Genomic DNA, 12,007 nt, shown 5'->3' with positions numbered 1-12,007 from the left:
AGGGGATTCATCAGAGAAAATGACGTTACCCCAGTCCTCAGCAGTCCAATCCCTGTACTTTTTGCAGAATATCAGTCTTTCCCTGATGTTTTTCCTGGAGAGAAGTGGCTTCCTTGCTGCCCTTCTTGACACCAGGCCATCCTCCAAAAGTCTTCACCTCACTGTGTGTGCAAATGCACTCACACCTGCCTGCTGCCATTCCTGAGCAAGTTCTGTACTGGTGGTGCCCCGATCCCGCAGCTGAATCAACTTTAGGAGACGGTCCTGGAGCTTGCAAGACCTTCTTGGGCGCCCTGAAATCTTCTTCACAACAATTGAAGCGCCCCCCTTGAAGTTCTTGATGATCCGATAAATGGTTGATTTAGGTGCAATCTTACTGTCAGCAATATGCTTGCCTGTGAAGTCTTTTGTGCAAAGCAATGATGACGGCATGTGTTTCCTTGCAGGTAACCATGGTTGACAGAGGAAGAACAATGATTCCAAGCACCGCCCTCCTTTTGAAGCTTCCAGTCTGTTATTTGAACTCAATCAGCATGACAGAGTGATCTCCAGCCTTGTCCTCGTCAACACTCACCTGTGTTAACGAGAGAATCAATGACATGATGTCAGCTGGTCCTTTTGTGGCAGGGCTGAAATGCAGTGGAAATGTTTTTGGGGGATTCAGCTCATTTTCAATTAATTGCAATTCATCTGATCACTCTTCATAACATTCTGGATTGTATGCAAATTACCATCACACAAACTGAGGCAGCAGACTTTGTGAAAACTAATATTTGTGTCATTCTCAAAACTTTTGGCCACGACTGTATAGGTGATAGAGGAAGCAGCAGTGAAATGCTTGTTAGTGGATAAAGTGGCCCATAGGGGACCACACACTCCCATCTGGAAAACTATCAGCAGTGATAGAAGCAGCTATATACCAGCTCTCCCTCACACTGACGAAAGTGCCTGGCGAGCAATTGAATGCAGTCTTCGGTTGAAGTTGGAAGCTTACATACACTTAGGTTGGAGTCATTAAAACTCATGTTTCAACCACTCCAAAAATTTCTTGTTAACAAACTACAGTTTTGGCAAGTCAGTTAGAACATCTGCTTTGTGCATGACAAGTAATTTTTCCAACAATTGTTTACAGACAGATTATTTCACTTATATTTCACTGTATCACAATTCCAGTAAACTTCCAGTCAGAAGTTTACATACACTAAGTTGACTGTGCCTTTAAACAGCTTGGGAAATTCCAGAAAATGTCATGGCTTTAGAAGCTTCTGATAGGCTAATTGACATAATTAGAGTCAATTGGAGGTGTACCTGTGGATATATATTTCAAGGCCTACCTTCAAACTCAGTGCCTCTTTGCTTTACATCATGGGAAAATCAAAAGAAATCAGCCAAGACCTCAGCAAAAAAAATGTAGACCTCTACAAGTCTGTTTCATCCTTGGGAGTAATTTCCAAATGCCTGAAGGTACCATGTTCATCTGTACAAACAATAGTACGCAAGTATAAACACCATGGGACCACGAAGCTGTCATACCGCTCAGGAAGGAGACACGTTCTGTCCTAGAGATGAATGCACTTTGGTGTGAAAAGTGCAAATCAATCTCAGAACAACAGCAAACGACCATGTGAAGTTGCTGGAGGAAACCGGTACAAAAGTATCTATATCCACAGTAAAACGAGTCACATATCGTCATAACCTGACAGGCCGCTAAGCAAGGAAGAAGCCACTGCTCCAAAACCGCCGTAAAAAAGCCAGACTACGGTTTGCAACTGCACATGGGGACAAAGATCTTACTTTTTGGAGAAATGTCTGATGAAACAAAAATAGAACTATTTGGCCATAATGACCATCGTTATGTTTGGAGGAAAAAGGGGGAAGCTTGCAAGCCGAAGAACACCATCCCAAACGTGAAGCATGGGGGTGGCAGCATGTTGTGGGGGTGCTTTGCTGCTTCAGGGACTGGTGCACTTCACAAAATAGATGGCATCATGAGACAGGAAAATTATGTGAATATATTGAAGCAACATCTCAAGACATCAGTCAGGAAGTTAAAGCTTGGTCGCAAATGGGTCTTCCAAATGGACAATGACCCCAAGCATACTTCCAAAGTTGTGGCAAGGTTTTTGTGTGGCCATCACAAAGCCCTATCCTCAATCCTATAGACAATTTGTGGGCAGAACTGGATAAGCATGTGCGAACAAGGAGGCCTACAAACCTGACTCGGTTACACCAGCCCTGTCAGGAGGAATGGGCCAAAATTCACCCAATTTATTGTGGGAAGCTTGTGGAAGGCTACACAAAACGTTTGACACTTGTTAAACAATTTAAAGGCAATGTTACCGAATACTAATTGAGTGTATGTAAACTTCTGACCCACTGGGGAATGTGATAAAAGCTGAAATAAATAATTCTCTCTACTATTATTCTGACATTTCACATTCTTAAAATAATGTGATCCTAACTGACCTAAAACAGGGAAGTTTTACTAGGATTAAATGTCAGGAATTGTGAAACATTTAAACTCAGTTTATTTGGCTAAGGTGTATGTAAACTTCCGACTTCAACTGTGTGTGCTTACATAGACTTGTGGCTTATAATTTTATTCTCTGCAATTTACTATAACATTTTGGTTTTCTAAGTAAAGAGGAGTAAGACCGAAACATTTTGGATCTGTAAAAACGTGAGTGTTGAGGTGTGCTCTGAGAGCGACACAAGCTACACAAATTAGCCGTTCTAAAGCAAAAACATACGAATGTGTGCAGCCCAGCAATTTGTAGCTTGATGCAAGTACGCAGGATCATCATTTTGCGTACCTAATTGTGTTCTTGTGTACTTGCATAGAGTAAAAATGTGGCTGTACACTGAGTGAGGATGTTTTCGTTCTCCTCCAAGATGGGACCCACACCACTCCTCCAGCTCTGAGGTGAGGACCGAAGCTCTGCGCTGGGACTCCCTCTTTTCCTACAGCTTTGCACAGAGGCCCAAACCCACCTCTCTCCAGCTCCTGCTGAGTCCACGTCCCTTTCCACAGCATGTTTCAGCCACAATATTTATAAACATTTGGCCTATATTCTCGCACACTTCTCAATTGACACTGATATCTGCAATCAGATTTCACAGTCAGATGACAAACTAGTCTATATCCCAGAGCACCTAGACCAGGGTTCCCCAACTCGCGGCAATTCGACACAAAAGGGGAACGACATAAAACTGTAAAAACACCAGCAAATCAGCTCCAAGTGATTTTATTTTTGGAAATCTGTTCCAAAGTATTCCCACTTATAAGAGAGAAATATACAGTATGTATGTATATATACATATGTATGTATATCGTATACAAATGTTAGCAAGGTTTGAAATGATTCTGTTTTGGTAAAATATTATATCCATTTGGATTTATTGTGGTAAATTTGCAGTTTACAAATTTCTGGCCCTCTAGGTGATGATTCCCGACCTAGACCAAGTGTAGACACATTACAGGCTATTATATTACATTCTGTAATAGATTGGGGTGTACTACCCCTGGAGGTCACATACACTGAGTGTACAACACCTTCCTAATATTGAGTTGCGCGCCTTCAAGGTGCCGAAAGCGTTCTATAGGGATGCTGGCCCATGTTGACTCCAATGCTTGCCACGGTTGTGTCAAGTTGGCTGGATGTCCCTTGGGTGGTGGACCATTCTTGATACACACAGGAAACTGTTGTGTGAAAAACCCAGCACCGTTGCATTTTGACACAAACTGGCACCTACAGCTTGGCACCTTCAGTACTACCATACCCTGTTCAAAGATACTTAATTAACCCTCTGAATGGCACACTGTCACGTTCTGACCTTAATTTCCTTTGTTTTGTATTTATTTAGTATGGTCAGGGCGTGAGTTGGGTGGGTTGTCTATGTTTGTTTTTCTAGGTTTTGGGAATTTCTATGTTTCGGCCTAGTATGGTTCTCAATCAGAGGCAGGTGTCATTAGTTGTCTCTGATTGAGAATCATACTTAGGTAGCCTGGGTTTCACTGTGTGTTTGTGGGTGATTGTTTCCGTGTCTGTGTTTGTTCGCCACACGGTACTGTTTCGGTTTTGTTCACGTTTATTGTTTTGTATTCATTGAGTGTTCAGTTCATGTTTTTAAATAAACAACCATGGACACTTACCACGCCGCATCTTGGTCCGATCCTTGCTTACACCTCCTCTTCAGACGAAGAGGAGGAAAACCTTTACACACACACACAATCCGTGTCTCAAGGCTTAAAAATATTTTAACCTGTCGGCTCCTCTTCGTCTACACTGATTTGAAGTGGATTTAACAGGTGACATCAATAATGGATTATAGCTTTCCCCTGGATTCACCTGGTCAGTCTGTCATGGAAAGAGCAGGTGATCTTAATCAGTGTACAACACTAACGTCCACTGTCCATTGGTTGTGACTGGGAACCTGTAGCTAGCTGTGTGACAGATAGTGTGTCAATCTCATACCCTCTCGTTCTCCCTGCATGCACCTGACCCGGATTCTAGGAAAGCAGCAGCTGTCAGAAAAATATGCATTGAAAGATGAGATGAGCCCCTCAGCACCGAGGAGGGGGAGAGGGAGAGGATGAAGAGAGGGGGAGCAGCATGGCAAGGGGAAGTAGCGAACCAACCTACTGTAGCAGCCCATAGCTCTAGAAACCAGGCCAGAGGTGTGTGTGCAAGTTGTAATTTCTGATAATGGCCATGATAGGTGGACATTAGTGGATGTGATTTGGTATAGCTGGTGTGTGTGTGTGTGTGTGTGTGTGTGTGTGTGTGTGTGTGTGAGAGAGAGCGAGACACCTCTGTGTGAGTGATGAGCGGGATGTCCCTGCTGATGGTGGATGTCCCCAGTCAGTCAGTCTGATGGTCTAATCACATCTCTAGACAGACAGGGACGTCATTGCCTGCAGCCATCTTCCTTTCTCTCTCGCTCCCTCATTCATATATATATAACTGGATCAGATAGACTAGAGGGAAAGGCTAGGAACAGGACATTCCTACAGCCCTGTCACACACAAACACACAGTTTAGGGGTGCTTTGTGTGGGGGGGTTGAGTGCGAGATGCATATGGGAAGGTTGCAGGGAGATGCCTACCCCTATACGCCAAATTGGTTTGGTCACCCAAATCTAGCATCCCCACCCCATACCCTCCTGTGTGCTACTGCTAGTTGCCAGGGAAACGGTGAAGCTGATTTGTCAACCCTTTCCTCTTAGACCCAGACAGCCCAGGAAAGTTGAGGGAGGGAGAGAGACTGTCTGGGTGCACACTGTTCCTGGTAAGTCCATGAATCCTAACGCCGATCACCCTCCTCATGGGCTCGGGTGTGCAAGATGAGCTGATTCCCCCCCCCCTCTCTCACTCACTCACTCACACACAATAAACATGGCTTTGTATTGTTGTCTTTCAGGTGGAATCTGTTATCTCTTTTCTAAAATGTCTCTTTTTTCTCTCTAACAGAATGAAGATGGGTGCTCTCCAGTGAATTTAGACTTCCTTGTCATAGAACAGACATCATAGAATGGACCTCACAGATTCACAACCAGACCTCACCAGTCAGGCCCCGCAAACCTGATTTGACAAAACTATTACTGGACATTACAATCCAGACCTCATAATCTGGATTTCACAATCCTTACTTCTTCATCTGGATTTTGCAATCCAGACTTCACAGCTTGGACATTGTAAACCAAACCTCACAATCCATAATCTGGACCTCACAACCCGGACCTGCAGTGTTGATGCTGTAACCCAGGTCCTCCTCTTAGCACCGGTATGGTACTACTCAACGGTACTCAGCCTCACCGCACTACTTCCTCAGGCAACAAAGCGGCAAACCTGCCCAGTCTCACCTGAGGACTGCCCAGTCTCAAACCTGCCCAGTCCCCCACGTCATATTTCAATTTTCTTCACTTATTGGCTTTTTGTTGCTTTTGTTTCTTGTTACGGTCATTTACATTTTGGCCAGTTTGGCTTCCAGGCCAGTGTCCCCACCACACAACTCAGATGCTCCCATAGCATCATACCAAGCCTCCAAATGGCTACAGTAGTCACTAGTGTTACTTGAACTTTGTCTATTCTAGTAGTTTGTAAATAGGTTCTCTAGAGGATCCTCTTAAATAATGTGGTACATGATATATAGACACAATGTCAATAGTGTTGTATCATCTAAACATCCAGTCAGGCAGGAATAGTCCCATATCTGAGCTCTTGGTACTAATACTGACACTGTCTAGCTGAAACCCATAATGGCTTTCACAGATCTAATGGCAGAGCAACTCTATGTTGCTGTGGATTTTTAACATTTCAATTTCTATGGTACAGCATTGTCACCAAGTATATGTGGTTGGAGCAAATCATATCAACTCTTAGGGCTACATTGTAACAGTCTCTTCCATAGAGGCACCTCTGTAAAGGCTTGGAAGCCAGTAAAGTTGCTTGCGACGTTATCATTTTATTTAGCATTTTATTTTTGCAGAAAAACATGGACTGTAATAGGTTCACACAAAAAAAGGGCATATTTTCTGTCATTCTTGCTGCTGACGACTTTGACAAACCATCTCTGTAAATTATTGAATATATAATGTCAATTGTTTTAAAAGACAAGATTATTTAACATGGTTTATATCGGTGCATTTTGAATTTAAACTGAAACATGTCCAATATTTTTGTATCCCTTATTAATGGGAAATCTGCTTCTTACATATGATCCTATATATTCCTGTCCACCTCATGGGTTCTTGTTCTTTTGTTGAACATTTCGAATGTTGTCAAGTGGATTCTAGGTACTACCCATGTTAAACAAGAACCCCACTCCTCCAAACACACCAGCACCATCCCAATGGGCCTGTTCCTGAGAGTGTTATACTCCTCTGTTTCTCTAACACTATAGGCTACAGCTGTGTTGCTCTGTAATCCTGTAGGCTGCAATTGTGTATTTTTCTAACTGGATTGGCGTTTCCTGCGGCCACCGAACTTCACCTGAATGCTACTTATGGGCATATTCAGTACGGTGTAATTCCGAAACACACTGTAGAAAACAAATTGTGCTATATTGCACATAATGAGAAACGGCAAGACAAGATGAACCTCAAACCTCTCCACCAACCCTGTCTTCCACTGTAAATAATGTATTGTAAGACAACAGATAATAGAAATAATAAATGTATGGGTTGGAACGACTGAATATAACTTCAATGTGGTGAACAACATGAGTGAATGTTATATAAGAACTATCAACTGAACAAATGAAGAATGAATGAATTAATAAACGCATGAATGAATGTACAAATTAGCGGATGAGTAAATAAATGCATTAAAGAATGACAGGGATAGCAAGAGCACCAATATACTATAGCTTGGGGCTTTGCATTCTCATATACCCCCGTGCCCTTTGCTAGGTTCTGACAGAGTGAAAAAAACAAAAAACTACTCAAAGCTCAAGCCAAGTTTATTCACCCACTGGGTCAAACAGCTGAAAAGACAACATGTTTCTACCAGCACAAGTATTTATACCCTCCTATTAGGCGGAATCTCCTCTTGCAGACCTAGACAGCCAATACATCTCTGTTACTAGGCAGGAACTTAGGTGGTGTGTGTTAAAATGTTCCATGTCAGTTCTATTACCTCAGCCCTCATTCCTCAGTCCTCCCTAATGCAAGGCTATCCAACCTTATCAATGACTGAAAATAGACAGTAACCCTCAATGAGATTTAACAATAGCATATACTATGTAAAGTAGTTCTAGTAGTGTATGATGACATGGTCTAAGATGTTTCTACAACTTGATTGGAGTCCGCTTTTGGTAAATTCAATTGATTGGACATGATTTGGAAAGGCACACACCTCTCTATATAAGGTTCCACAGTTGAGCTCGTTGAGCACCAAGACAGGATTGTGTCGAGGCAAAGATATGGGGAAGGGTACCAAAATATTTATAAAATTGTATTGTAACAACGTTATACATGTAAAGTAGTATTAGTATAGTAGGGTAAGAAACTTTCTGGAACCTCCGTAATAAAGACAATATTTTTATATTTTCTTGTACAATGGTGTCTTTATTCATTTGATGGCATTAAGTCATTTAGCAGACTTTATTACCTTACAATCAGGGCATTTAACTAAAGTAAGTATAACAACCACATATACAGTTGAAGTCAGAAGTTTACATACACTTGGAGTGTAGGTTGGAGTCATTATAACTCGTTTTTCAACCACTCCACAAATTTCTTGTTAACAAACAATAGTTTTGGCAAGTCGGTTAGGACATCAACTTTGTGCATGACACAGGCCATTTTTCCAACAATTCTTTACAGACAGATTATTTCACTTAAAATTCACTGTATCACAATTCCAGTGGCTCAGAAGTTTACGTACACTAAGTTGACTGCCTTTAAACAGCTTGGAAATGTCCAGAAAATTATGTCATGGCTTTAGAAGCTTCTGATAGGCTAATTGACATCTTGTATCCAAGATGGCATAGCAGTTCAGACGTCTTTTGTCCTCGTCTATATATATATATATATATTTACAACTTTTTTTCACATACATTTTATTTTTATTTTCCATAAACTCATCTTCAAAACACTCTCCTGCAACCCGCCTCACCAATTTATATTTATAAAAAATTATTATTTACCTCAAATCTGTAATCCTCCAAGAAGCTAGCCAGAAACTCCAAGAAGCTAGCCAGAAACTCCAAGAAGCTAGCCAGAAACTAGCCAGAAGCTAGCCCAGAAGCTAATCAGAAGCTAGTTAGCTTCTTTACTGGCAAATCGTTAGTATTCAGCTAACCACGGTTTGTGGTCATCAGCTATCCTTTAGCTCGGAAATCTATCGCCAGTTTTGTACGGCGCAGCTCGGAACGGAACATACCAGACCAATTTTTCTCTCCATGTCCCTGGATTTCAACTGCTCTCTGGACATTCATACCTGGATCTCACAGCTAGATAGCTGCTATCCGTGTGACTATCGGCTTTCGTCGATTCCGGAGCAAGCCAGCTCCGTCAATCACTCCTGAGTTCCATCAATCACTCCTGGGCTGCAGTCACCTATCCGGACCCGTTTTACTGCCTACGCGGAGCCCCACCGGGCCTTCACAACTGGACTGCCGACATTATCTACCCGAAGGAGTTATCCGGATGGCTCCTCCGTCGCGACATTACCTGAACGCCCATCTGCGGCCTGCTAACCGTTAGCTGTCTTACCGGCTGCTATCTGAATAGACAATGTTTTCTTCTTGGGCCTCTATAACTATATCTATTGTTTTTATTTTTGTTGTTGTGTGATTTGGATTAATCCCCTCTACCACACGGAACCCCACTAATCTACTGACGGAACGCAAGAGGTGGCTAATAACAGACCTCCATCCTATGCTAGCTTGCTACCGATGGCCTGGCTAGCTGTCTAAATCGCCGTGACCCCCAACCAACCGCTCCACTCACTGGACCCTTTTGATCACTCGACTAAGCATGCCTCTCCTTAATGTCAATATGTCTTGTCCATTGCTGTTCTGGTTAGTGTTTATTGGCTTATTTCACTGTAGAGCCTCTAGTCCTGCTCACTATACCTTATCCAACCTATTAGTTCCACCACCCACACATGCAATGACATCTCCTGGTTTCAATGATGTTTCTAGAGACAATATCTCTCTCTTCATCACTCAATACCTAGGTTTACCTCCGCTGTATTCACATCCTACCATACCTTTGTCTGTACATTATACCTTGATGCTATTTTATCGCCCCCAGAAACCTCCTTTTACTCTCTGTTCCAGACGTTCTAGACGACCAATTCTTATTGCTTTTAGCCGCATCCTTATTCTACTCCTCCTATGTTCCTCTGGCGATGTAGAGGTGAATCCAGGCCCTCCACTCCTATTCCCCAGGCGCTCTCTTTTGACGACTTCTGTAACCGTAATAGCCTTGGTTTCATGCATGTTAACATTAGAAGCCTCCTCCCTAAGTTTGTTCTATTCACTGCTTTAGCACACTCTGCCAACCCGGATGTTCTAGCTGTGTCTGAATCCTGGCTTAGGAAGACCACCAAAAATTCTGACATTTTAATTCCAAACTACAACATTTTCAGACAAGATAGAACTGCCAAAGGGGGCGGTGTTGCAATCTACTGCAAAGATAGCCTGCAGAGTTCTGTCCTACTATCCAGGTATGTACCCAAACAATTTGAACTTCTACTTTTAAAAATCCACCTCTCTAAAAACAAGTCTCTCACCATTGCCGCCTGCTATAGACCACCCTCTGCCCCCAGCTGTGCTCTGGACACCATATGTGAACTGTTTGCACCCCATCTATCTTCAGAGCTCGTGCTGCTAGGCGACCTAAACTGGAACATGCTTAACACCCCAGCCATCCTACAATCTAAACTTGATGCCCTCAATCTCACACAAATTATCAATGAACCTACCAGGTACCTCCCCAAAGCCTTAAACACGGGCACCCTCATAGATATCATCCTAACCAACTTCCCCTCTAAATACACCTCTGCTGTCTTCAACCAAGATCTCAGCGATCACTGCCTCATTACCTGCATCCGTAATGGGTCAGTGGTCAAACGACCTCCACTCATCACTGTAAAACGCTCCCTGAAACACTTCAGCGAGCAGGCCTTTCTAATCGACCTGGCCGGGGTATCCTGGAAGGATATTGATCTCATCCCGTCAGTAGAGGATGCCTGGATATTTTTTTAAATGCCTTCCTAACCATCTTAAATAAACATGCCCCATTCAAGAAATTTAGAACCAGGAACAGATATAGCCCTTGGTTCTCCTCAGACCTGACTGCCCTTAAACAACACAAAAACATCCTATGGTGTTCTGCATTCGCATCGAACAGCCCCCGTGATATGCAGCTGTTCAGGGAAGCTAGAAACCATTATACACAGGCAGTTAGAAAAGCCAAGGCTAGCTTTTTCAAGCAGAAATTTGCTTCCTGCAACACTAACTCAAAAAAGTTCTGGGACACTGTAAAGTCCATGGAGAATAAGAACACCTCCTCCCAGCTGCCCACTGCACTGAAGATAGGAAACACTGTCACCACTGATAAATCCACCATAATTGAGAATTTCAATAAGCATTTTTCTACGGCTGGCCATGCTTTCCAACTGGCTACTCCTACCCCGGTCAACAGCACTGCACCCCCAACAGCAACTCGCCCAAGCCTTCCCCATTTCTCCTTCTCCCAAATCCGTTCAGCTGATGTTCTGAAAGAGCTGCAAAATCTGGACCCCTACAAATCAGCCGGGCTAGACAATCTGGACCCTTTCTTTCTAAAATTATCTGCCGAAATTGTTGCCACCCCTATTACTAGCCTGTTCAACCTCTCTTTCGTGTCGTCTGAGATTCCCAAAGATTGGAAAGCAGCTGCGGTCATCCCCTCTTCAAAGGGGGGACACTCTTGACCCAAACTGCTACAGACCTATATCTATCCTACCATGCCTTTCTAAGGTCTTCGAAAGCCAAGTCAACAAACAGATTACCGACCATTTCGAATCTCACCATACCTTCTCTGCTATGCAATCTGGTTTCAGAGCTGGTCATGGGTGCACCTCAGCCACGCTCAAGGTCCTAAACGATATCTTAACCGCCATCGATAAGAAACATTACTGTGCAGCCGTATTCATTGATCTGGCCAAGGCTTTCGACTATGTCAATCACCACATCCTCATCGGCAGACTCGACAGCCTTGGTTTCTCAAATGATTGCCTTGCCTGGTTCACCAACTACTTCTCTGATAGAGTTCAGTGTGTCAAAACGGAGGGTCTGCTGTCCGGACCTCTGGCAGTCTCTATGGGGGTGCCACAGGGTTCAATTCTTGGACCGACTCTCTTCTCTGTATACATCAATGAGGTCGCTCTTGCTGCTGGTGAGTCTCTGATCCACCTCTAAGCAGGCGACACCATTCTGTATACTTCTGGCCCTTCTTTGGACACTGTGTTAACAACCCTCCAGGCAAGCTTCAATGCCATACAACTCTCCTTCCG

At 43.3% G+C, this 12,007-nt stretch overlaps 1 protein-coding gene across 3 annotated transcripts in view; it reads left to right on the top strand.

Annotated features, from left to right (window-relative positions):
* Positions 1–12,007, top strand: part of irs1 (insulin receptor substrate 1) — a 128,455-nt gene that overhangs the window by 55,115 nt on the left and 61,333 nt on the right. The window contains exons 2-3 of one of the 3 annotated variants that reach the window (XM_029629847.2): positions 5,227–5,288; positions 5,471–8,046. The exons of 1 other annotated variant lie outside the window; for it this stretch is intronic. In XM_029629847.2, coding sequence (XP_029485707.2) covers positions 5,227–5,288; positions 5,471–5,530 — 122 coding nt within the window. In that variant the 3' untranslated portion in view covers positions 5,531–8,046. Of the gene's footprint in view, positions 1–5,226; positions 5,289–5,470; positions 8,047–12,007 lie in introns of those variants that run through there. One more of the 3 variants, XM_065008089.1, reaches the window with a different exon arrangement.

The sequence above is a fragment of the Oncorhynchus nerka genome, linkage group LG23, assembly GCF_034236695.1.
Source record: "Oncorhynchus nerka isolate Pitt River linkage group LG23, Oner_Uvic_2.0, whole genome shotgun sequence".
Classification (NCBI taxonomy): Eukaryota; Metazoa; Chordata; class Actinopteri; order Salmoniformes; family Salmonidae; genus Oncorhynchus; species Oncorhynchus nerka.
This window is presented reverse-complemented; position numbering and strand designations above follow the sequence as displayed.